This window comes from Myotis yumanensis, unplaced genomic scaffold (assembly GCF_028538775.1).
Source record: "Myotis yumanensis isolate MYYU_CA2020_CCGP unplaced genomic scaffold, mMyoYum1.0.hap1 SCAF_1, whole genome shotgun sequence".
Taxonomy (NCBI): Eukaryota; Metazoa; Chordata; class Mammalia; order Chiroptera; family Vespertilionidae; genus Myotis; species Myotis yumanensis.
The window spans coordinates 72565312-72592956 of NW_027223752.1; the positions used below are offsets into that span (position 1 = coordinate 72565312).

General features: G+C 42.9%; 1 protein-coding gene across 2 annotated transcripts in view; it reads right to left on the minus strand.

Annotated features, from left to right (window-relative positions):
- Positions 1-17756: 17756 nt before the first annotated feature.
- Positions 17757-27645, minus strand: part of BUB1B (BUB1 mitotic checkpoint serine/threonine kinase B) — a 67622-nt gene continuing 57733 nt past the window's right edge. For both annotated transcript variants that reach the window (XM_070405107.1, XM_070405098.1), the window contains exons 17-23: positions 26921-27061; positions 26287-26387; positions 25343-25492; positions 23990-24132; positions 20823-20994; positions 19699-19805; positions 17757-18274 (exon numbers count right to left, since the gene is read on the minus strand). In XM_070405107.1, coding sequence (XP_070261208.1) covers positions 18043-18274; positions 19699-19805; positions 20823-20994; positions 23990-24132; positions 25343-25492; positions 26287-26387; positions 26921-27061 — 1046 coding nt within the window. In that variant the 3' untranslated portion in view covers positions 17757-18042. The remainder of the gene's footprint in view (positions 18275-19698; positions 19806-20822; positions 20995-23989; positions 24133-25342; positions 25493-26286; positions 26388-26920; positions 27062-27645) is intronic.

A 27645-nucleotide genomic window follows, 5' to 3' on the forward strand; every position in this document is an offset into this window, starting at 1 on the left:
ATTTATAAAAGCCTTTTCGCCTGCCTTCCTTCACTGAGCGGGAGGAGAGGAAGAGCTGCCTGCCGGAATCAGTGGGCGCCTCCCCCAGCCCCGCAGCCAGACCTCCCAGGCTCCCCACCCCCGCAGCGCTGCGAGATTCAGACCTGGCTGGCCCTGACCACAGCTGGGCTGAGCTCCCTTGCCGGGTCTCAGCTGGTTTTGCTGTGAGTGGCACACAGGGAGTGCTGGGCAGCGTGAACGCTGGCGTCCTGGGTTTGCAGGGACCAGTGAAACCAGCCACTCAACCGCCCCGAACGAATCATGCCCCCTCCCCCGCCAGAAACCAGGGCGTGTGCAGGTGAGTATCGTGAGCTCTTCTGCGCATGCACCTACCGGTCAGCTGCCCTGAGCGCGCCAGGTGGAGCCCAGCCTGCCGCGGTGCCCTCTCTCTCCCAGCCTCCCGCCTCCTTCACTGGCTCCTTTACTTCTCCCAGAATCCAGCTGTGGGTGCCCAAGCTCCAGCTCTGACTCCCTAACCCTCTCTTCCCACACTTACCACGCTCGGGTGGAACACCGTCCTCTCCGTGGCTTTGACCGTCAACCTGGAAAAGCTCACCGCGGGGCCCAACACCCTGGCCCGTGACCGGCCAGCTCCTGCTCCCAGGGCCCACTGTTGCTGACAGATGGGAACCTGGCCCTTATTTCCGAGGTGGTACTAGGCTGCTCATATTATATTGGAAACTCATCCATTTTCTTCCAGAGTAAAGCAACGTGGCATTCGGTTAAAAGCCCAGGCTATGAGTTTTCGCTGTCCTGACTTCAAGTCCCAGCTCTGCTCATCAACCAAGTGACCTCGGCATGTTATTTAACCAACTAAACTCAATTTCCTTATCCACAAAATGGGGGTGATTTTGCCCACTTTCCAGGATTGTGGGAATTAAGTGAACAAAGCTCCTGGCACAGGAGCTCAATAAACATGAATTTTCTTCTTAGCTGTCATGACTGTGTTGCTCATTACTTATTCTTATCCACCTACCAACTGGTGGCAGATTAATCTTCCAAAACCGGGACCTCAGTCACTTCCTGTGCAAAGGTCTCAAGCTGAACACATACACAATTTGATTGAACTGCACAGTATTGGAGCACATGGCATTAATCATAAAAACTTCAATTAGTCAGGTCCTCCAACTACCAGCCATGGAACCCACCTTAACTCCATTTTGAGCAGGAAAGAAATTTTTTTTTTATAGCCATCAGGTAACTAATTCCCAGCACTGATGAGAAGTCTGGAGCATCAAGTTAGGACAGAAGCCAGGGCAGCCCCAAGGTCTCTAGGCATCAGGACTGACCTGGGCAGAAGTGCTCCCACCACACACTCCACCTAGTGCACCTCCACACCTAGTCCAGAGCAAGGTGCCTCAGGTTGGCCGCCTCAGGTCATGTATCCACCTTTGGTGGTGGTGGGGTAGCCTGGGCACAGTGCTTCTGTCACCAGACACGATGTTTCTAAAGGAAAGGGTGATGGAGGCCCCAAACCAGCCAAAGGTCACCACAGCATCTTTGGCACTTTTTCTAATAATTTTAAATTTCTAAGTGTCATAGTCTGTAATTGTTGATTCTTTTTTTAAAAAAAAAATATATTTTATTATTTTTTTTACAGAGAGGAAGGGAGAGGGATAGTTAGAAACATTGATCAGCTGCCTCCTCCATGCCCCCTACTGGGGATTTGCCCGCAACCAAAGTACATGCCCTTGACCAGAATCGAACCTGGGACCTTCAGTCCGAAGGCCGAAGCTCTATCTACTGAGCCAAACCGGTCAGGGCTAATTGTTGATTCTTGTGTTGTCTTCATGGACTGTGGGAAGCCACTGCTTGCCAATACTGTCACCAAGGAACGCGGAAGGCTGATGGACCTTGGGCATTAGCAGGGCTGACGCTAAGGACGGATTGTTCGGGTTGAGAAAGCGGTGGCTCAAGGCAATTTCCTAACCTGATAATCCTTTTACTGTTTACCAGACTTTACCTTTGATATGCCTGTATGCATTGCTAAAGGGCAAATGTGTATTCAAGCAAATAAATAGTACACCAGGCCAGAAGTTGGTGTGTCTCTTCAAGAAAGAGGCTCCACCTGGCCCCCCATGCCTTCTAAATTCATATTTCTTGTCTAGCATTTTCATTTGTGCATCGGCCCCTCCTTCAGTTCCTGAACCCAGCCATGCAGGTCGCGGCAAGGGACTTCTGAAAACTGATGACCTGCACAGTCTCATTCCTCTGCTCTATAATGTTGCATGACTTATTGATTTGGTGAAAATATCTGCAAACTGACATCCACTTCTTTCACAGGTTGTAGAAAGGGGATTGTGTGATCTGCCAGCCTTTGGAGATGGTGTGAAGCTTGACTGCCTGTTGCTCCTGGGCCAGTGGTGTGCCCTGTGCCCTTCTTTATCCCAGTGGACTCACCTCTCTGCTCATCCCAGTAGGCTGTGAGCGCTCTAGGGCAGGAATCCCAGCATGGTGCTTGGCACATAGGAGATGCTCATGCAAGTGAGCATCTTTGTTGAATGACTGAATGACTGAAGGAACATCTGAAGAAGTTCTGTGCTCTGGCCACCCCTACTTGGACTATGGTGAATTATGGAGCTGAGAGGAATTCTAGGATCATCAGCCCCACCCCTCTTTCCAGGTGAGAAAACTGCAGTCTAGAGATTAGGTGACTCAGCAAAGCCACATTGGAAATTGGAGGCAGAGTTAGGACTGGAACGTGGTTTTCCCTCCTACAGGCCTGTGGTTCCCTTTGCTGTCCCGCAGGTCCATTCTAACTCAAGCCCCAAGTGTGGTTTTCTGTAATTTAGTCAAGGCAGCAGTGGCGATGTCACCACAGGCATTTCTGCCTTTGAATCTTGGCTCCCTAGGTTGCAGCAATGCAAATCAGCCACGATGATGTCCTTATAATTTCTTTCTTCCTTTTTTTCTTTCTTATTTTTATTTCTTAATCCAAGGGTATTTCTCCATTGATTTTTAGAGAGAGTGGAAGAGAGAGGGAAAGACAGAGAGAAACATCGATGTGAGAGAAACACATTGAGGCACGTGCCCTTGACTGGAATTGAAACTGGGACCCTTCGATCCACAGGCTGATGTTCTATCCACTGAGCAAAACCAGCTAGGGCAACAATCTATACTAATAAAAGGGTAATATGCTAATTAGACCAGATAGACCAGACATCCTTCTGGACAAAGCCTCAGCAGCTGCGAGGGCCAAGGAGGACCGGCAGCCACAGTGGCTGGCAGTGGCAGCAGCAGTGGGGCAATGGGGTCACCTCCCGCAGAGGGAGGCCAGACTGTGGCCTAAGCCATCAGTAGGACATCCCTGAGGGCTCCCAAACTGTGAGAGGGGGCAGGCTGGGCTGAGGGACACCCTCCCAGTGCACAAATTTTTGTGCACCGGGCCTGTAGTTTCTTAATAAAGTCTTTCACTTGAAGCTCTTTTGTTTTTGAAAATGGATATATACTTACAGCCTCAAAAACAACTTGCCTCATCTGCACCATTTTGGTGAGTCAGGTTCAGCTGGAATGATTGCCCACATCAACGATGCCTTACTGCATGATTTTAAAAGAATCATCTGGAGATATGTTTAGAAAGGCCATGTAACAATGAAGTCCTAAAATTTTCCTGAACTAATGCTTCATAGGTTTTCCCAAAGAATGAAGTTTCAGAAACAGTCTAGGGTTCTAGCATATGGGAAAAATTCCCGTTCACTGCCACATTTTTCTAGATCTTTAGATTCTTCTACACACTTCCCACCTTCTTGTGCTGCATGGATAGAGGGTGCCTTACACAGGTTTTCTGACGGCTGAGTGGGCCTGTCTTCACCTGCCTACACTCGTCAACACCTCGCACCTCAGGGCCAGGAAGGGAGGAACAGATTCTGCTTGCCTTCACCTCCTACCATCCAAGCCAGGGCAGGCTCCAGAGAGAAAGCCTGGGATTAACGAGCAGGTGTTGTCACTGGAGGCGCCTCCTGCACTCCAAGGCTGCTGTTGCCTCAGAAGTGTCCCTCAGCCCTGGGCCTCCAGGAGAGCCAGGCCAGAGGCAGGGGCCTCACCTCCAAGAGATGTTCCCAAATGGCTTCCTGCATGGCAGGTGGGGTGCCTGGGGAGCAGATGCCTCCAGGGCACCCACCCAGCCTCCGCCGCGTTGGTAGCAAATGGGAGGATGACCAGGTCAAGTCCTGAAGGTCCAGTAGGAAGGATGCTTACGGGCCTGTCAGATAAAGATGCTCTGGGGACCTTCTGTGCCCACTTCTCTGGCCCCGCTCCTCCTCCCATCCAGTGTGTGTGTGTGTGTGTGTGTGTGTGTGAGCATGTGTGTGTGCACGCGCATGTGCACACGCCCAGGGTAGTGAAGTGCCCTGGGGGCAGGGCCAGCTGTGTGGAGGATGGCCGGCAGGGGCTTCTATCATGCTCCATGGAGTGCCTACTGGGCTGCAGGTTGGGGGTTTCTCCAGGAACTCGTTCCTTTAACTAGAGCACATTGGAAAAGCCTGGGAGGAGTTATAACCAACAGCCCTGCCGCCAGGCTGCTGCCACTCTGGCCTTGATCAGAAGGCCCAAGGCTGGCCCTCTGCCTAAAAGCAAAGAGGGAACGTGGAGGCGTTCCAATAGCCTAGTCTAGGCTGCAGAACCTGCCTGGACCAAGGGGCAGGGGAGTGGGAGGAGGTGAAGGGACCATAGTGCTGTCTGACAGAAAACAGGGCTTATGTCCTGAAAAGCTGGTTTAGCATCCCCCATGCCTCTGGGGCACCTGGAGGAAGTCAGAAGAGAGCGTGGCAGCGCCATGGTCAGCGGGGAGACACCCAGAGAAGGGAGGGTCAGGTGGTCTTCCCATGTTGCCCAGCCCATCACGGTGCTATAGGGGGCATGAGAGGGGGGAGCACAGACCAGAATCTCATCAGCATTCGGGGTGACCCCGGCTAGGGGTTCTGCTGTTGACCTCCAGAGTTTCCCCTCAGGAGAAACAGTATGCTTCAAGTAATGGGTTGCTTTCGCAGGGGTGGATGGAAGTGTGAAAATACTTGGTTTTGTGAGATGGGGTGGCAGCAGCTGAAAACAATTCTATGAAGTATTTGGCATGTGCCAGCGTAGTATGGCTAGGATCTCTTTCTCCACCTGTTAGTTCATTGAATCCGCAAAACACCAAAAGGTCAATGTTATGATCCCCATTTGCACAGATGAGGAATCAGGCTCAGAACACTGCCCTGGTGCTCACTGTGACCCCCGTGGCTGAGGGAGGCACTCCTGGGGCAGCTCTGGCTCGACTGTTGGTGGGTGACACTGCACAGATGCCTGAAGGGAGCCCACAGTTGGGGTCTGACCACATCTGCTCTGATGGGCTGAGTGCTGCCTCCAATGGCTTTCGTCCCTGTGGGACAGCGCGGGCCTTTAGACTTCAGGAGGGAGTCAGTACTCACGCCCAGTTCAGTGGCTGGGAGCAGGCCTTTCCTAGGGTCAGCCTGTCCTGGGAGCAGCCTCTATGGGCAGGTTGACACATCTCTGTCAGAGCTCGGAAAAGGTGGGACTAGCAGAAACTGGCTAGGCTGTCGCTGAGACGGAGTGAAAAGAAAGGTGAAATGGGCATCCCTGTCTGCTAGGCTGGTCCCAGGCACCTCAGGAGTTGGACCCTGAGGTATTAATAGCAATGTGAGGGCGGTTCAGAAACTGGTCAGAGCAGAGTTACACACAGCAGAGTCCCAGGGGCTGGATCACAATTGTGTCCTCTTTTCAGCAGAGGATGTGAGGGTCTTTGCCATCCCAGCCCTAGTCCACCAGGAGCAGTCTCCTTAACACGTCTCTGTTCGCATGAGCAAGGACTAGCGATAATCTGGCAGCACAGGTGCTACAAAGCGGCGAATGGACCTAGGTGGAGGGTTCCTGATGTCTCTACAATGACTGGCTAAAAGCTAACTTTCTTGGACACATAGGCTATGTACTATGCTAAGCCCTTACCATACATTAACTCATTAAATCCTCAACTAACCCAATGAATGAATCCATTCAATGAATGGATTGGATTGAGTACTTGCTAGGTACAAAGCTCAAGTCCCTGTCCTCATGTAATTTACAATCTAGGTAGGAACTATTATCCTGGTTCAGAAATGAGGAAACTAAGGCTCCCTAAGTTAACCCACTTGCTCAGGTCACTAACAGGACAGGGGTTTAGAATCCGTTTCAGAGTCCAGGATGCTATTCTTTTGTTGATGTTAATCCTCATCAGAGGATATATTTTTTCATTGATTCTAGAGAGAATGGGAGAGAGGGGGAGAGACAGAGAAACACATCCATGTGAGAGACACACGATTGCTTGCCTTCCACATGCACCTCGACTAGGACGGGATCGAGCTTGCAACTGAGGTAAGGTACGTGCCTTTGACCGGAACAGAATTCATGACCCTTCAGTCCAGAGGCCAACGCTCTAATCACTAAGCCAAACCGGCTAGGGCCAAGGTGCTGTTTTGCCACCAAATCCCTTTTCCTTCCCAACAGCACCCATGCAGCAGACACTACTGGTTGCCTCACTAAAGCAATCTCATCTCCCTTACTTGCTGGAAGAAACCCAGTGTATTAGGATGTACATTCCTGTGTACTCAGGGAAAGGCCCCCAACATCAGTCCCGGGGGTGAATCTTAATTAGTTTGGACCAATTTTGGTAATTCCCTTCCTTTTGTCAGGGCATGTGACAATATGGCCAAGAAAGGAGGGGAAATTTGCTGGTAGGGTTTTTGGAAAGTTTTCTTGTGCTATTCCAAGTTGTTGAGCTTGGAACTGTGGTTCCCTAAGGGGACCAGTCTGAAGACAAACCAATATGCTGAACATGGCAGGACAGACAGGTGGAAACTGGGTTCTTCCTGAGCTGAACGCCAGGCTCATTATTATGTGAAACAGCAGATGTTCTTACTCCTTATGGCAGTGGTTCTCAACCTTGGCCGCACATTAGAATCACCTGGGAATCTTTTTAAAATCCTGACTTCTGGGCCTCATCCTCCAGAAATTCTGTTTCTTTGTTACTAATGTTGTGGCCCCACCCCATAACAAAGAAACAGAATTTCCGGAGGATGAGGCCCAGAAATCAGGATTTAAAAAAGATTCCCAGGTGATTCTAATGTGCAGCCAAGGTTGAGAACCACTGCCTTATAGTATTTTGGATTTTTTTTCTGATTTTTTTTTTTTTTATGCGCAGGTGAAGACGACCTAATGTAAACCACCTCCAAACCCTGTCACAGCACGATGGCTTCCAGGACACCCCAACCAGTGGGCCCTCAATCCCGCTGAGTGTCCTGACACACCTGCTCCTCTCCTTCGGCTTCTGGTCATGGCTTACTTTGAGATGTCCTTTGACCTACTTTTCTTTGTCTTGGCTTTTAACCTGTAATATCCTGTTTCTCTAAATTATAAACTTCCTGAAGGGAGTAAGCATGCCTTATATTTCTTTACATCCTTACTGGAGCTCTAGTAGAGCTTAATAAATATTTATTGGCTAACCTTCTTTGACACATTTAGAGATATTTTCTGGTAAATGGACACATTAAATTAAGGCGTCAACAGGTAGCAGCTGGAAGCCTGACTAAATAACAATGTTAGGCATTTCAATAATGTTTAGATTTCACAATGGATTACACCAGTTCCACCTGCCTCCCATGTGCCCAGCTCTGGGCTGGCTGCTGAGGAGATAGGACTCTGCTGCTTGCTATGAGCCAGGAAACTTTCATGTTTGGCAACCATAATATTTTTTTTGTGTATTAATCCTCGCCTGAGGACATTTTTTTCATTGATTTTTAGAGAGTGGAAGGGAGAAAGGGAGGAGGGGCAGATATATACATCTGTACTAATAAAAGGGCAATATGCTAATTAGACAGGACATCTTCCAGACATCCTTCCAGACAAAGCCACGGTGGCAGGGGCCGAGGCAGAGGTGGTTAGGGGATGATCAGACCGGCAGGAAAGAGCAGTTAGGGGCTGTGGAGAGCAGCTACAGTGTTTGGACAAGTTATGGTCTGAACCTGTGGTCCCACGTGGCTAAGTGATATAAGCTGCGGGAGGTGCAGCAAGTAAACAAATTGATCAGGTGCATGTAATTGAGTAGATTCAAAACCCAGGAGAACATTGTAACCACGCCCTTACTTTGCCTCGTGGAATCTGGCTATAAAATAAAGATTTGGCTTGCAGGCCTTGGCGCTGCCTCTCCATCAGAGAGAGCAGCATCCCACACAGCCCCAGCTTTCTTCTCTTGTCTGTCTTTTCTTAATCTTCACCGCCCCCTCTCAGGCTCACCAAACCTGGCTGTGCTGGCACTGCATAAGGGGTGATCAGACCAGCAGGGGAGAGCAGTTAGGGGTGATCAGGCAGGCAGGTACAGTGGTTAGGGGTGATCAGGCAGGCAGGCAGGCGGTTAGGAGCCAGCGGTCCTGGATTGTGGGAAGGATGTCCAACTGTGGAGATCGGGCCTAAACTAGCAGTTGGACATCCCCCGAGGGGTCCCAGATTGGAGAGAGCGCAGGCCGGACTGAGGGACCCTCCCACCCATGCACAAATTTCGTGCACCAGGCCTCTAGTGTGTGTGTGTGTATATATATATATATATATATATATATATATATACACACACATATATATATATCTCCTATATAATAAAAGCCCAGCGATCATAATGGCATAACAACCAGAACGACTGCTTGACCAGTCGCTATGAGGTGCATTGACCACCTCTCGGTCCCTCCCCCCCAACCCCGCAGGCTCCAATCGCTGGATGGCAAACAGGGAACCGGGGTGGGTGGCAGCGGGGCGGGACTGGGGACTGGTGAGCGGGTGGAAGATGGCCCTGATTGCAGGCTAGGCCTAGGGACCCTACGCATGCACGATTTCATGCGCTGGGCCTCTAGTATATATAATGAGTTATATATACTATAGTTATATATAACTATAGCATATAGTTATATATAACTATAACTACAGTGCATGAAATTTGTGCTGGGGGGGGGGGGTGTCCCTTCAGCCCAGCCTGCACCGTCTCCAATCCGAGACCCCTTGGGGGATGTCCGACTGCCGGTTGATGATCGGGCCTAAACTGGCAGTTGGACATCCCTCTTACAATCCTAGACCGCTGGCTCCTATTTGCTCACTTGCCTGGTTGCCCCTAACTGGCCCCTGTTCTGGCCTGATCGCCCCTCACTGCCTCTGCGTGCCGGCCTGACTGCCCTTATCTACCCCCCCTACTGGCCTGGTAGCCCCTAACTGCCTCCCGCTGCTGGCCAGGTCACCCCCAATAGCCCCCTCCCTGCTGGCCTGGTCGCTCCTAACTGCCCCCACCCCCGCCAGCCTGGTCACCCCTTACTGCCCCCCCTGCCGGCCTGGTTGCCCCAACCGCCCCCCCCCCCTCACTGGGCCTGGTCACCCCTCATGCCCTCCCCCCCCCCCCCCCCCCCCCCGCCAGCCTGGTTGCCCCATGCAGCCTGCTTGTTCAGTCATTTGGTCGTCCCTCACTAACCCCCCTGCTGGCCTGGTTGTAGGCAGCCATCTTGTGAGGGTGTGAGGATTAATTTGCATATTACCACTTTATTATATAGGATAGAATATACAGTATATATGGAGAGAGAGAGAGAGAGAGAGAGAGAGAGAGACCGATTGCTTCCTGTATGCACCAGGGCCGGGACTCGAACACGGATACCCTGATGGGAATCGAATCCATGACACTTTGGTGTGCAGATCGACACTCTAACCACTTACCCACACCGGCCAGGGCACCATATCATGTTTTTAATTCTCACAACCTTTTGGGGTAGGAACCATCAGCACTGGTTTGAACATGGCAGACTGACCCGCCCAGACCCAGCAGCTGGTGAGGAGCAGACGGACGGTATGAGGCTCCAGTTCCTGGATCAAGTCTAGGGCTTCCTGTGCCTCCCCTTCCCTATTACGCAGTCGTCACCTTTCACCCATCGGCTCAGGATAGGGATGGAGCAGAGCAGAAAGTGGAAATAGCTCCAAGCTCTACAAGGAAGTCTCAGGAAGACTAAGTATCTTGGCTTGAGTAGGACCTGCTCCCCAAGCCAGAAATTTGTTCCTCTGATATGGGACAGGGAGAAAGAGGAGAGGAGTAAGATGTGTCTGTCTGTAGGTGGCTAGAGAAGGGATCTGCAGCCTGCTTCCCACCAATGTGAACAGCAAGACTCAGCCCGAGCCATCAGAGCAACCGGACCAGGGGCCGTCTTTTCAAGATTCCTGTGTTCTGAACTTGGCACAGAAGCAGCAGAGGCTGTAAGCCAGAGACGCTTTGGGTTGAAATGATCTTGAGACTAAGGATTGGGGACCAGATGGACCTTCCTGATAGCTCGGTATTTGACTGATCTTGAGACTGTCTTGGGACTGTACAAATATTTGGTTCCCTTAAGGTAACTCCCAACAGAAACAAATTGTTTTCCCTTATCCTTAAAGTTACAGAATACATTTCTTTCATTTATCTTCATTATGTTACAGATTTCGCTATACTCTGTACTGTAAATTAATCCAAGACAGTGAGGCTCCAATCAACTAACTGGGATCCCAATGTACTTGAGAGGTTTCCAGAGAACTTTAGACCATTTAAACTTTAGAACTAAATCAGTACAAGCATCTACAAGTATCTGTACTAAAAGCTTTAGTTCTCCATACTCTGTAAACTAGGCACTCAGGTTCCTTTTATACAGGAAGATTGGCTCAGAGAGGAAGTAACTTGTTCAATGCCACACAACCAGGATTCAAACCCAGGCATTTTGATTTCTAGAAAGCATTTGTAACCACCATGCTAGTGTTTGGTTTGGTACTATAGGCAGGGAGGCACCTCAATATGGAGGAGGTTCTAGGCCTGTGAAGTTGATGTCCTATAATGTGAGCACTACATGCAAGTTATAACTAGGTATAAAAAGACACAGATCTTCTCCCAAAGAGCCTATTTGAGTTAGAGGTAAGGCATGTACACATACCTTTCCTAGGCAACTAATAATGTGGTAGGGAATGCTAAAGGTAGGCGTTATGGGCTTTCCCAGTGGTCTACACAACATGGAACCTCGACCACTGGGATGTGCCTGACTGGGGGAGTCCTGAGCCAATGGCCTTTTTATCTGTTCAGTGACAGGGCACAGCTGACCTGGAGTCCCTCCTAGCAATGCTGGGTAACTTTTGTCTACTCTGCCTAGCTCCTGTTTCTGCCCACCTGACCTCCTGGATTCACGGGTACTCCCTGACTCACTGTACCACATACACACTCATCCTTAACTCTCCATTTCCTTAAATGATCCAATCTTCATGTGTCATGCTTTTCAATATTTTTATTACTTTATTCTAGTGTTACCAAATTTCTTTTACAATTTTGTTTAAAAAATGCAAAATCACACAAGTAAATGGGAAGAGGGTATGGGGGAATAAATGGTGATGGGAAAAGAAAATAAAGAAAAAGGACACAAGTAAATGTATACTCATCCTTTTGTTCACAGATTTTAATGGGTATCTGTTTTTATGAAATGCCATCCTCACTTTGCTAATTGCAGGACTGAAGCAATTAAATAAAATGCATCACATGACCAGGCCAGTGAGATTAAACCACTCTGAAACTGCAGCATACACTGATTCATATAACGGTTTCAAATAAATGTGAGGCTGAATTAAACATACATGGGAAATGAAGTACACATTTTGATGGAATAAGTAAATCTTTGAAAATATTTAATTCTGAAAAGAGTAAACAGGACAATAAAGTGTAGCACGATGTAAGGTCAGCAGCCAATGCCAACTGAAGGTTAAAGAAACATACATGAAGTGACACAAGAGATATGAAAGTGACATTGCCATACCAGGCACATTTAGAGCCTAGGATAGATTCCACCCTCCATCCTCCCCAAGGCTCTAATATACATTTTTAAAAACTCATTGCTGCATGTTTCCAACATTTAAATTCACTACTTATTTTTGAGAGCTATGTGCTAATTTCTGGGAGTATATAAAATTAAAAGACACACAGTCCTTTGCTCACATGGGGTTTGAAAACTAGCAGTTTGATTGGGCAACCACTATTTCCCGTGGAGAGAAATCTGAACTTATGGGACAATAATGTTTAGCAGCCAAGTTTGCCACAGGAGCCTGTACAAGAGCAAGATTACTTAAAGCAGTATGCTCTGATGGGAAAAAGGATGTTTATAGAAGTTTAGCCTAAGTTCATCATTGTTTATTCCTTTCTTAATCATACAATGTCAAGTTTTTATATGAAAGCCAAAAAATATATTTGTTTTGAAAAAAGTTGAGCTTTATATAATTCAATCCCTTCACAGACATAGGAAGTTGTAATAGTAGGAAGATGGTAATTTTACAAAGCATATCTTGAATAGAAACATTACAAAACATTTGAACACATATGAATTTTCAGCATACTAAAAAGAAAAGTTTAGATATATCATCTTCAGTTATTTAAAATTATTTTCAGTTTCTCATTTTAATTCCAAATTAATCTTAATTTTATATTTGGATAATAAAGAGTCCTACATTTCCCATAAAAAAACAAAACAAAAAACTAACACTCACTAGGCTTTCCTTTATTTTTAAAATGTAGATAAGGGAAAAAATGACAAAACCATGGCCCATAATTTCTTAGCCTGGATTATCCTATAGACATATAACAAAAGTAATAACATGTGCAGAAATGTACAAATTGAAAAGTAAAAGCCTTCATTCTTTCCTCTCTCCACTACTATACACTCTCCCTAAAGGCAATAACTTTTCCCCCCTCAGCTTTTTTAAAAACATAAGCTGAAAATGCCTGCAACTCATCTTTCAAAGCCTAACTCAGGCTCTGCCATCTCTATGGGCTCAATGCCAAATTGGAAGACTGGCCTCCAGTAGCAATGCCAAGGCACCCCCCATCTACAAAAAACTCCAAAATGGCCTGACATTTCTGTATTAGTTCCAGGACTCCTATTTTCCCCGGATCTGTCACATTGATTATCCTCAAACACAATTTTCAACTATTTACTATGTGAATGATGAAAATTTCAGGTTTATGTTGCATTTTTACAGGAAACAAAACCCCTATCCTTAGGAGCTTAAATTCTAGTACAGTGGAACCTTGTTGCTAGAACTTAATTCATTTCAGAAGGCTGAGAAACAATTTGTTATAAAACTGAATCATTAGAAATAATGTAAATTGAATTAATCCATTCCAGACCCCCACTTGATTCTATTTTAAACCTTTCTTATATACAGTACTAGAGGCCCGGTGCACAAAATTCGTGGATGGGGCAGGGTCCCTCAGCCGGGCCTGCACTCTCTCCAATTGGGGACCCCTCAGGGGATGTCTGAGTGCCGGTTTAGGCCCTGCAGGATCGGGCCTAAACCTCTCACAATCCAGGACTGCTGGCTCCTAACTGCTCGCCTGTCTGGCTGCCTGGTTGCTCCCTAACTGCTCCCCTGACGGCCTGATAGCCCCTAACCTCCTCTGCCTTGGCCCCCGCCACTGTGGCTTTGTCCAGAAGGACATCTGGTCTAATTAGCATATTACCTTTTTATTAGTTTAGATATGTCTTTTCTTAAACACTTCTTGAATTTATAGAACCATTCTCTACTAGCCTTAAAGAAATTTTTCATATATCACTGCCTGCGAAATGCTATCACCTATCACCGGCTAACTGCTTTACCTTTATCCAATCAACAAGTTTTTCTATCTATTCAATTGCCTGTGATTGCTGTTTTGTGAGCACTTTCACACCCATAGCAACATTAGCACTCTTGATGGCCTCTTTATGTTTTAAAATAGTGCTAATCACCTGCAACAAAAGCACTCTCTCCAAAAAGCTTGATGCTTTTTGTCATGCTGAGGTATCAGCATGAAAAGGTTGTCAGGTTGAAAACTGAAGTTTTGGTGAACAACCAAGACATTTTTGTCTGTTAACTTGGTCGAGAACCGAATTGTTCGAGATGGGAGACATTCGAGAAATGAGGTTTGATTGTAGTGGGAGACAAGAAAAGAAATATATACTAGTATAGAGAGTAAAGAAGGGTATAAGGTGATAGCAGTGAGTCTGGGGGATGCTGTTTTGTACAGAATGGCCAGGGAAGACTTCTGATAAAATGGGTATTTGAGAAGACACATGAAGGGAAATAAGGGAGTAATTAATGTGAAAACCCAGGAGAGGACATTACAGGCAGGAGAAATGGCAAAGCAAACAGGCCATAAAGAGAGAAACTAGTTGGCATGTTTGAGGAGCAGCAAGCAGCTGGGCAGACTGGAGTGGAGTGAACAAGGAAACAGCGAGGCCAGATCTGGTAGGGTCTTGTCAGGGTGATAGGTCTTTAGATGTGCTGTGAGAGGGAAAGCTACTGGAAGGTTCCTATATGACTGGAGGTAGGTGGGGGAAACACTGAGACAGTTATGAGACCTTGAGATAATCCAAGTGAAAGATGACGCTAGTATATGTTTTAAGTAGTTTTTCCTGCTTTGAATTTATGGCGTGTTTTTCTTGTTTCTGAGGGGAGAGATAAGTGGCCATGTTAGATTTTGTTTACCTACTATAGTAATACAGCAATCTTGTTTATATCTTAGTTTTATGTTACACAGACAAGATTACGAAGTCATCTAGTATTTTATATTTTCATTTTTTATACTAACATTTTTGATCTATCTAAAATTGTTTTGTGGGTAAGCAGTAAAACAGGCAAAGGCCACAGTACATAGCCATGCAACTTACTCATTGCACAAGGGCATCAGGCTGAGCAGGGGCTGAAATCAGCCAAGCAACAGTGCACTGAGAGGCAGAGCCCACTAGAGCAGCGGTTCTTAACCTGTGGGTCGCAACCCCTTTGGGGGTCGAACGACCCTTTCACAGGAGTCGCCTAAGACCATCGGAAAACACATATATAATTACATATTGTTTTTGTGATTAATTACTATGCTTTAATTATGTTCAATTTGTAACAATGAAATTGGGGGTCACCACAACATGAGGAACTGTGTTAAAGGGTCGCGGCATTAGGAAGGTTGAGAACCACTGCACTAGAGGAAGGGCCCTTCTCCAATTCGTAAGGAGGTACTGCACACACTAGTGGTGGCACTGATGATAGAGCTCAATCTCCAATCCACTGCTTCCACAGCAGTGAGGAGCTAATCCACCTCCCCACACTGATCTGAATGCCACCTCCATCCTATTCTAGTCGTGGCTTCTCACGTCTGTGGTAGAACCATGAACCTCATTAAGGTTGAAGTTTGTTATATTAAAAAAAATTTTTAATGTGTCTTTCTCACAAGTCTTAACTTTAGGATGTAGATTGGAAGCAAATTTTAACATATTAGAAAGAGTTGGATGAATAATTCCTCATTTTCAGATGTAACAGAAAAGAAGCACTTCTTTGCTTAAAAACTTTAGCCTAAAAACAATCAGGAGATTCATTTCAAAGAGCCTGTGTTAACCATCTGAAAGGCTTCTTATCATCCTTGAGGTAATAGCTCAACTCACAGTCTAAAGTCCAGCTGTTATAGGAAACCGTTTTATTTCTACTCAGGCCTGGCATCAGTTAGAGCGCTGTAACTGGAAGGTTCTTATACAACCGGCACAGGAGGACACAGGCTTTCAAGGTGGTAGATTAGTGGATGCACACTTTGTGAATGGTGAGGCACTATATATTCCATGGCCTCGCCTCAAACAAAAGTGAGAATCCTGTCTTTTCAGCTTTTTTTTTCTTCCAAATCCTCATTATGCTATCCTTGCCTTAGTGAGACAAGAAATAAGATTTGAACCTTCTGCCAAAAATCACAGGCTTCCTTCTCCCAAGACAAACAAGCATAAAATATAAGAGAAATGAAAATGTGCCCGCTTTGCGGTTTTATGCTTATGCTAAGATGTCCTAACTGATCAGATACTGTTTTCTCTCCTTTACAAAGAAGGCCTGGAGTTGGAGGGGATGGGAAATGGAGGGAGAGGTGGCAAAACTTCCTCAGAGTCTCCTCCTCTCCTCTAAGTGAACTTTCTCCAGAAAGCAATGGTTTGTCAGCCATGCTGTCAAGCTGCTGAAGAATTCACTGGACTGTAGCTAAGCTTATGCTACGAAAGAATCTAAGTTTATTGTCCAACCTCAGAGTAATCACTTTGGGCAAAGCAGTACATGGAACAATGAGGAAAGAAGAGGCGCTGAAGGGCTCAATTACATAGAAGATACAGATACGTAACTTTACATCATCAGTTGTATGTGAAGGAAACATGAAAATGTTATTTTGGATAAGAGCAAGAATTTCTAACTTGGATCTTCTAGATCCAAGTCATGTTTCAGTGCTTCAACTATATATGCTTAAATATTTTTAGTTGAGATATATTAAGAATTTTCTACTTCCCAGCAATCTTCACTGTCACAGCAGTAACAGTGACAACTAGAGCTTTAAAAAATATCAGGCATCTGCATGGAATTATATTTGGTAATTTTGATGTTTAGATATGAAATAGATAATTTTCAGTTCCCTTTTATACTAATTTTTTCCCCTATCACCAAGGCCAGGTGTAGTTCATGCTTCCATTTGGGGGTTCACTACTTCATCTAGAACTATTCTCTTACAAATTATTCCATACTTCAAGTTATTTTTTTATTCTGACCTCTGCCTCTTTAAATCTTCTAAACAACAAAATCTTCTATTCCTTCAAGCCTCCACCAAGTCATTCTGTATGTAACAGAATGATGATTATTCCATTTCTAAAGGGTTGCTAAACCACATTGCAAACCTATCCTTTTCCTTTCTAATAGCCACTGTCACAATCAAGAGGCCCAGTAGCAACACCACCACTAGATTATATAAACAGACAAAGGGGCTTGGTGGGTAAAAATTAAAACGTCCTATATAATAAAAGCCTAATATGCTAAGTGTCTGGTCGTCTGTTCAACCAATCAAAGCGTAATATGCTAATGATATGCTAAGGCCACTCAACCGCTCGCTATGACGTATGCTGACCACCAAGGAGCAGAAGCTCTGACTAGTAGGTTAGCTTGCTGCTGGGGTCCGGCCAATTGGGACTGAGCCCTCCCACAGTTCCTCCTGGGCTGTCCAATCTCCCGTGTCCCTCCCCAGCCCCAATTGTGCACCGGTGGGGTCCCTCGGGCTGGACTGCGCTCTCTTGCAATCCAGGACTTTATGGGGGATGTCAGAGAGCTGGTTTTGGCCCAATCCCACAGGCCGGGCCTCTAATTAAGATATATTGAAAAAATAATATTGCCACTTGAAAGTTAAGAAAATTGGGCCTTGTGTAAATCATTTTATCTACTTTTCAATTTAGACCACTTAGTGAAAGGTCAGGAACACCTAAAGCAGCGGTTCTCAACCTGTGAGTTGCAACCCCTTTGGGGGTTGAATGACCCTTCCACAGGGGTCGCCTAAGACCATCGGAAAACACATATATAATTACATATTGTTTTTTGTGATTAATCACTATGCTTTAATTATGTTCAATTTGTAACAATGAAATTGGGGGTCACCACAACATGAGGAACTGTATTAAAGGGTCGCGGCATTAGGAAGGTTGAGAACCACTGACCTAAAGGAATGGTTGGCTACTGTCTTGTTACAAACCTATCATAACAGTTCCAAATCTAGGATATATACATTTCCATGGTAAAACAGTTCCTGTCTACAAAACCACGCCATTTATTATCTTAGTTGGCAAAAGTAGATGAGATGTTAGAAGCACAAATTTAACAAATACTATTTTATTATTTACAAAATACACAGTGATCAGAAGGGCACACATCACAAATTATGAAAGGAAAAAGTAGAGACAAATGCAATGAACAACAACAAGGTACCCATTCACATGGAGTCCATTTAGAACAAAACAGTTCTTTGTTAAAGTTTGACAAGAAGAGTAGGTACATTGCTGTGTAAAAAAACCGCCAGTTACCTAGAAGTACACCACTACCAAAAAGTAGAAAGTGTTGGTAGTGTATCTAAATGCGTCCTAGAGTACATTATAGCATAGACAGGTCTAGTGTTCTACAGCAGAACCAGTGGTTTTAGGCAGGAACCTGTGAGAGACTTGACTGCCTATCTTGCTGGAAGAGCAAAGCCCCAGGACCAATTAACTTCCCTACCTTCCATAAAGCTTTGTTCAGGTGACTGTAGAATGTGGTGTCAAACACCCCATTCATTTCTGCTGCAAGTTCCCTCAGAACAGACACTGTGGACTCATCACTGGCATTCAGAATCCGCACAAAGAATTTATTCCACAATTCACCATCTTTTAGCCTAAAAATATATAAAAACCATTTCTGTCAATATTAGGCATGTAAAAGTTAAAACTGTTTCTGTGTTTAACTCAGTGGTACATTTATGTACCATATGGTTTAAGGTAATGCCTAGAACTCTAGAGTTAGAGATCATTCAAATAGTACTTTGGAAGTCCAAGGTGAAACTTAAAAAGACTATCATAGTGGAAAAAGCCATAATACAATGCACTTAAAAAGTCTCTCATCTAAATCTATTAAATTTCCTCTGTGTACTAAGATGTGGCACTTCTCTTCTACAAATAGAAGAAAAATGAATTTTGTCTCCTCTACTCTAACTTTCCTAAAGTCTAGGTCATTAGAAAGACTATAGAACCTCTCCCCCTGCCTAGTGGTTTATTATCTTCACAATCCTCTGAGAATCCTAAGCTTGACTGAAGTAACTGCTGCTTAGTCTATGATGTTTGTACTTTTTTCCCCCAAATCAGAGAAGCTGCCACTATTGTATAAGGCAGAGCTATTTGGAAATCCCAACCAACCCCACCTGTTTCTGTTTGTGTTAGACCCACCTAGGATCATAAACAACTGGAGGTACCTGAATCTATCCTATGTATCTTGCATTATATTTCAAGCCTATTTTTAAAGTACATGTTGGAGGCAAATAAGATTGATCAAATTCTAAGTTAAATAAAGAAAAAAATGCAATTCAATTGTTGGGAATGGGGAATGGAGGAGAAGGGTGTTAAGTCTTCAACACTGATTTTTTTTAAACCAAAGAATGTATCAGTGATACCTTGGTAAACTTATTCTGTGAAGTTATTAGCTCTGATAAACTAAAGTGAAACATGGGATATTTAATAAGTTTCATGATCAGGCTTGAGGGAGTACTAAAGTTCTGAGACTAAGCAGCTCTTATTAAAAGAGCATTTACTTCTTCACCAAGGAGATTCAGTTCTCTGCTTTGGTTCCACCCATTCACTAAATAAATAATAGCCTACAATTAGTATATAATTTAGAAATTTAACTATCTTCAAGAGATGGTTATTAACTTTTGATAACAAAAGCTATTAAAAAGGGGTATAACACTAACACCAATTGGTTAGAAAATTATTCTCATGAAATGTTTCTACTAACATTTCTAACTAAGAGGCTCAATACTACAATTGCAGTCTGCATGATACATCTAGGTCCAGAATGATGTCCTGAAGTCTGAGTAGTTTCTTGTTTTTTTTCCTTGTTTTTTTTTTTTAGTTTCTTGTTTTTAATGACCAATTCCTTTGCCCTGCACTAGGTGCTCCACTGATACTTAATAAATAAAAACTGTTGAAATTAATGAAATCATGGCATTGGGACTAAGAAGACTAAGGCTGCCAAAGCAGAGAGAGCACCCAATAGAAAAAGAAAATTATTTGAGCAGGCAAAGACCCTGAAATCACCAATACTTACTCAGAAATATTTTGGCTAAGTTTCCAGAGGGACCCATCCCAGAAGACCTGTAGGTGTTCCTTGAACAATAGTAAATGTGCTAAATCTGCTATACCAAACAGATCTACCTGAAATCACAAAAAGCACCATCAGCTAAAACAATTCTCTGCTACTTGGCAACTTATTTAATTATTTATTTTTAGAGAGAGGAAGAGAGGAAGGAAGGCAGGGAGAGAGAAGAAGGGAGAGAGAGAGGGAGAGGGAGGGAGGGAGGCAGAGAGAGAGAGAGAAACATCATTCGGTTGTCTCCCACACTCATCCCAATAGGGGATCAAACCTGCAACATAGGTATATGCCCTGAGTGGGAATCGAACCCGCCACCTTTTGGTGTACGGGACAATGCTCCAACCAACTGAGCCACACCGGCCAGGATTCATGGAAATTTACTTATATAGGAAGTTGAAAGATACTAGAATGATTAAATTTATTTTATGACATATATTTTAGTAGACTGTTCCGTACCCTTACAGTAAAGGGAGAAGCTCCCCCAAAGAAGTGATCAATGGAGCCAACTCTAGGAACTATCCTTAAGAACAAAAGGCAACAAAAATATCTGGACTGACAAATTCAAATGTGTAGATCTATTGAATTTGCATGGACTCCAGCTGTGATCTAAATGTGGTCCATATGACTAATTCAGGTTCATGCTACATATTCAATCAGCAAATGCTATATGTCCAAAACTGAGTCAGAAAGCGTTGTGCATATAATGTATAAAACACTTTACATTTGTCCTAATGTTCCCTTTATATTTTTTAATTTAATCCTCACAACAATTCTTATGTATACAGAGCAGATTATCCTTATTTTACAGAGATCACACAAAATGATTTACTACATAGATAAGTGCTAGAAATAGCCCTGACACTTAGGTTACTTAGCCATGGGTTTGCATGTGCCTGTGATATTCTTTAATGTTGTGACAAAAAAAAATGGTATATTTTGCTTGATTTGATGATATTTGAAAATTAGGTCATCTATTCCAGGAGAGACAATATCAGTAAACACTAGCTTTCATAGCTTATCTAGAAAAGAAAGAGATGAAGAACCCTCTCCATATTTGCTCAGGCTTGTTTTACACTTACCTGGTAGGGAGAAGAACAGTTAGCCAGGATCTTTTGTCCTTCCAGGATCTGTACAGTACGAAAACCGCTGATGGTAAAAACATCTAGCTGTGCTCTAAGGTCCACACTGTAGGAAAAGTCCACTATGTTCAAAGCTTGATTGTTCTTATCACAATCATAGGCATCGTAGATTCTAAGCCCAGGTTTAAGAGAAAGAGATAATAAAAAATAGGCCATGAATGAAGCTGCAGAGCTGGTCTTAAACAAAAAGAAAAAAAAAAAGAAAAAAAGAAAAAAAAAAAAAAAGAAAAAGAAAGAAAAAGATAAAAAAGAGGTACTGCAGGTGTGTCTTAGCTATGCCAACAGCTCCCCCCAGTGGTTAGTTTTGAAAATACACCTGTAGGAGCAGTGGCAGTGTCCATCCACCCAAGTGGGCAAGTGGGGAATGTCAAGATTCTAGTTGAGTGACACAAGTATTAGTGCATATCTAAACCACAGTGCATGGTCACCACAGAACCCTTATCAAGTTTCCATAAGTACGGAAAGTAGAGTGCAGGCCTCTGCCTTACACTGCACATATTAACACATAGAGCAGCAATGATTTATCACTGATGAGAATTATGATGGAGAAAATTAAGCTTTTATAGGTGTCATAACCTTTCTGTTTATTACTATAGATTAGATTTTCCAAGTTTCCATTTTAATTCAGATTCCTTTCTCCCAGATTTTAACGGAAAATATAGGACTTTTTTTTTTTTTTTGTAAAGTGCTACCTATATTGTAACTTATCCTGTTTTCTATTAAACTAACACCAAATTCAACCTTACTCTTATTTCAACCCTTATTTCCTAAAACAAAAAATAAACAAAAAAACAATTGTGTAACACTAATTCACCATTAATTAATTTTATTTCCTTGGGTTTACCTATTCCATGCAATAAAGCTACTATTCAAAGAGATGTAGAAACTATTTATGTGAGAGAAAAGAATGGATTATTTTTGTGTTTCTTTGTCTCTCTGCTTTTCTCAGTTCCCTCAAATCCTGATTGACATTGGTGGCAGGTCCTCTATTCCTAAATACAGGCTTTGATTAAACCATTCATGTGTTTCTACAGCACAGAACGATCTATTTTACCTATTTGCTCCCATTTTATATGATGCAACTGTTTTGGCCATCACAAAATTGTAATTTCTAGATATTTTAAAACTTGGGAGAGATAGGAAAAATGTTTCTTAGGTTAATAAAAAGAAGCAGGAAGATCTCCTCACTCTCTAATTAGCCACTATTACCTTGGACAAGGCATTTCACTATTTTGGATCTCATTTCATCACAAAAAATATATATATAAGCACTGCATTAAATGATTTCAAAAGGTTCTTTAAATCCTTTTGAATGTATATGAAATTTCCTACCAAATTTGACAAGTCATGGCAAAAAGAAGGGATATCCAAATACATAGTGCACAAATGCCCAATCCTTAAAGGGCTTAGAATATCCCTTTGCTTAAAATTTTGGTAGACCTGAGAATTCTAGCATTATCCTCTAAACTTTCGGTGGGGTTTTCACATTGGGAACACATGGGGGAGGGGAGTGTCTGGTGGTCACAATGGCTGGGGGAATATAAGTTGTATTTAATTGGATGGGGTGGGGGCAGTTATGGGAGAATACTAATATAAAATATCCTAAAATGTTTGGAATAGACTGGCATGAAGAATTATCTTATCCAAAATACTTTTGGTGCCCTGGATGAGAAATCCTGCTGTATTATGCCTGAAGAAGACTTTAGGATTCTGCTATCTCAGGAAAGAAGGTGGGATGCTCCAGTTCTTTTGGTTATAATTGCAAAAATACACTGGGGGTTCCTTTAATTTCCATACCAACTATAATTTAGAGTTGAATTGAGTCTTCTCTTACAGATTAAGCAATCAGGAGAAATGTAAAGAATAACTGCTGCTTTTGGGTTGGGGCAGACAAAGCATCTTTAAACCAAACTGCTTTACTCAAATACCATGAGACCAATAAACACTACAAAGGTATGCTGGTCCTCTAGTCCTTCTCATAAAACAAAACCTGTGGACTATGCCTTCCTTTTTCATGCCTTAATGTGTTCTTTCTTTATTTTTTAATTAAATATAATGGAGTGACACTGGTTTGCAAAACTATATAGGTTTCAAGTGTACAACTCAATAAAACATCATCTGCACACTGCATCATGCTCCCATTGCCCCAAGCCAAGTCTCTTTTCATCCTCATTCTCCCTTTGCCTACCTCCGCCTACCCCTGCTCCCCTTCCCTCTATCACCACACTGTTGTGTCTATGTTATATATATGCGGGGTTTTTTCCTTTCTTAATCCCCTCACCTTTTTCACCCAGCCTCCCAACCCCTCTCCCCTTTGACAGCTGTCAGTCTGTACTCTGTATCTGTGAGTCTATTTCTATTTTTTGTTTATTTTGTTCATTAGATTCGACATGTAAGTGAGATCACATGGTATCTGTCTTTCTTTGGTTGGCTTATTTCACTTAGCATAATACTCTCCAGGTCCATTCATGCTTCACAAGAGGTAAGATCTCCTTCATTTTTATAGCCATGTAGTATTCTACTGTACATGCCTTAATGTGTTCTATATTTTCTCAGTTCTTAGTATTTGGGCTTTATTTCTTATTTCCTGCTCTCCACTTACCCCTTGAACCTGATGGCTAATAAGCTGGGTTTAATTTGAACACTAAGCTCCTTTTCTTGGCATAGTTTGCATCTGTATTCTGGTTTTTACCTATTCCTCTTGGCAATTACCTTAATTTGGCCTGACTTAAGCTTTGGTTTTTGAAACGCAGCAGTGCTTTGGTTTTGTTAGCATACTCACTAGATTTGTACTGGCCCCACTCAAGAAAGACTGGACAATCTACTTTATATTCCCCAAAATATTCATATTTTATTTTCTTTTTGACAGAAATCATCATAATACTCAGAGTGGTTAATTATTTTTTTCTGAATTAATGTATTTCCAAAATGTTATTTTTTTCCTTTGAATTCTTTTAAACTATTGACTGTTTAAATGGTTATTGACTTTTAGGTAGCAAATATTTTCTTAATATACTGTGTTTGTCACTGTGGCATTTATTGAAAGGCAAAAGAAAATGGCAACCATCTATGTTTGAGAGAAGCATAAAAGAATGAAAAGGACCAACCTGTTTCTAAAAAGCAGAGTACTTGGACTCAAGTCACCATGGACTATTTCTGCTTTGTGTAGTTTCTCCACGATTGTCAAAAGGTTATAAACAATCAACACTGTTATTTCATGGGTAATCAATTCGCTGTGTTGAAAAAGATCCTGGAGATAGAAGGACAACAAAATTCACTGTCTCTTAAGTTAGGGAGACTGCACTTATACTCAATACCTTGCTGGCTGCTGCTTTGTCCTCTTCCTTGTTGTTCTCTACTAGAATTGGGGGCTCTTTTGTAGGTTGGGCCTCTGTCCCAGTTTTAACAACACTATTCTCCTGTAAGATTATTTGTGAGGATTTAATGAAATAATGGACTAAGAGCATTAAGGACAAACCTAGCCCATAAACGGTGTTCTATACATGGTAGTTTTAAAATAACCTTATTCCAACCATTTAGGGAAATCATACTACAGTAAAAATATGCAGCAAAACCTTCTTAAGAACATTACAGAGAATAAAATGTTACATTGTGGTTGGGTTCTAAACATAATCCAGTGGGGGTCATAGTAAAAAGCTCTGTAACTCTTCTGGGTTTTGTAAGCAAAGATCCACACTTTTGTGAGCATTTACTGTAGGAGCTAGACCAGGTTCACACAGTAAATAGTGGCAAAAGTGTCTCTTGTGCTTCTGCAGGAGGAGAAGAGAAGAAACCATGTGAAATAGCCCAGAGTGCTCTGTTCTTAACAGGGCCCACCTCATGGGAAACCAGTTACCCAGAGCCTACCAGACCCGGGAAGGAACTCCCGCCCACTCTAGCTAGCCTGTTCCACACTGGGAGGTGGGGTAGGGGAGGACAGAACACAGAGACATAGGCTCCTAAAAATATAAATTACAGGACTATACAATGCCCCCCCTTCCTCCCTTCACACCTTATCACCACATTACTAAAGATCTTTTTATAGCAGTTCCTTTTACCTAGTACATCATATTGGCTATCAAGAAAAAATTACAAGGAATACTAAAAGGCAAAACCAAAATTTGAAGAGACAGACCAAGTGTCAAAACCAGAGATGACAGGAAAATTGGAATTAACCAACCAGGAATTTAAAATAAGAGGGACCATGAGCTGATGATGATCATAGATGACAGGGTCATTACACAATTATCTACTTTTGTCTATGTCTGAACATTGATATAAGTTAAAAGAGGTTCTCGGTCAAAATAACTTGGGAAAAGAAAATGATCAATGCTTTTCATTTATAATGAGTTGGTATACTTCTAGATGATTAACAAGAATTTTGTACTAAATTCTTTTGCTAAATGGAACACAAATCTCTCTACATGAGGACTTTAAATTGTTTTTATATTATTGCAAACCTGAAGGGTGAAGCAGTTTGTATACTGGTGCCAAGCGATACAGCCGTCTTGGTACTGATAATAGCTGCACAAGTAATCACACTCCTCATCTGAACGTTCCTTTAACTTGAGGTTGATGTAAAAGTCCCATGGGACAGTTTGAGAAGATACCTGGTAAGAAATGATATTTTAAAAATAAGAGCAATTAGAATCTATGGTTATTGTCGGCAGATTAAAAACATTCCCTCCAGCCCTTCTAATACCCCAACAAAAAATAATAGTAAAGGGATATTTTGAAAGGCATAAATCTATAACAAAAGAGCTGAGAGCAATCAAATCTATGCCACAAGATCATCTGCCTCTCCTTTCCTCTTTCTGAAAATCAATAAAAACATATTTCTAAGGATAAAGTGTTTTAAACCAAGAAATCTAATATCCAAACTACCAATCAAGTAAAGATGTGGAATAAAATTTTCAGAATACAAGATTTCAAAAAACTTACATCCCATACATCCCTTCTCAGGAAGCTACTAAAGCATGAGGGCTTAAACCAAGAAAGAAAAAAAAAATGGAATCCAACTAAGTGGGCATCCAATCTAAGAATGAGGTAATGTGAATCCCTGGGATGGTGGTGAATGAAAATTTCAAAATAATATTGTGTATGTGAAGTCTAGAATGTAACTTCTCAATACTGGAGCAGGGCAAAAAATTTCAGATTTTCTCAAAAAGATAAAATTACAGAATACTGAGTATGTTTGGACATATTAAGAGAGTTACACAATAGCTTCTTACTTTTGATATCTGATCCTGGAATATAATGGTGAGTAATTTCTTGAAGCATCAGTGATTTTCCCATAAGAAGCTTATAGACTATTCAGAGAGTTTGATGGTACCATGGGGACACAGTTATTGCTTCAACTCACTTTATTTATAAGGTAACTGTAATGACAAGGAATCAGTCCTACCTTTATTATGGTCAACTCTGCAGAGTTTCTTGGTGTCACCCAGAATAATTTGTAATCTTCACATATTAGGTATTCTTTTTTAATGCAATAATCCTCATTACCTGTTGAGAAGGTTTTGATTTCAATTAAAAACCACTGGAATATATATAGGGCCCCTAGCTTTTACTTCTTGGTTTAAGGGCTAATAGCACCTTATAATTAGTCATTTAGTAGCAGCTAGAATACTTCAAAATCATTTGTTAGCCAGGCTGGTGTGGCTCAGTGGTTGAGCATTGAGCCAGGAACTAGGTCACAGTTCGATTCCCAGTCAGGGTACATGCTAAGTTTGCAGGCTCGATCCCCAATAGGGGGCATGCAGGAGGTAGCTGAAGATGATTATATCTCATCATTGATGTTTCTATCTCTCCCTCTCCCTTCCTCTCTCTGAAATAAAAACATATTTTTAAAAAATCATTTATTAAATACTGAAAGGAAGACAGAACTCCTATTGTTAGTAGGACAAGAACTTATCAATGATTCTGTTTCTTGTAATCTAGAAATATTTATTGCTCAAAAGCATAAAGCTCAAGTACAAAAATAATCACTTATTTGTACACTGTCTTACACAAAAGGACATGCATTCAATGGTACTTACCCAGTTCAATTTCCTTCTCTATTTCCAACTTAGGCATTGGTCTATCTTCTACAAAAAACTCTGCAGAAGCACTCAACTCTGGTTGGGATTTCAGTAGTAGTCTGCGATACTGTGAACACCAGGGTGACTGAATGGGGTGTTCTGGGGGAGGAGGAGAAGTTGTAAAAAAAACACACCCAAAAAACTTACAATGAGTATTATAACAGAGGGGAAAAACAAGATCGCATGATCAATACTGCTAACCTAACAAAACTCATCTATCTCAAGTCTTTATGATATTACTAGAGGCCCAGTACATGAAATTCATGCACTGGGGCGGGGGAGGGGGAGTGTCCCTCAGCCTAGCCTGTGCCCTCTCACAGTCTGGGAGCCCTCGGGGGATGTCCGACTAATGGCTTAGTCCTGCTAGGACATCCTTAGTGCTGCCATGGAGGTGGGAGAGGCTCTCGCCACCGCCACTGTGCTTGCCAGCCATAAGCCCGGCTCAGGGCTTCTGGCTGAATGGTGCTTCCCTGGTGGGAGCGCACTGACCACCAGGGGGCAGCTCTTGCATTGAGCGTCTGCCCCCTGGTGGTCAGTGCGCGTCATAGTGACTGGTCGTTCCACTCTTCGGTCAATTTGCACATTAGCCTTTTATTACATAGGAGGATGTTCTGTTAGTACTAATATATTCTAGAAATTTCACAATTTATGGAAACTTTTCTAGAAAAGAAAAACAGTTCAGT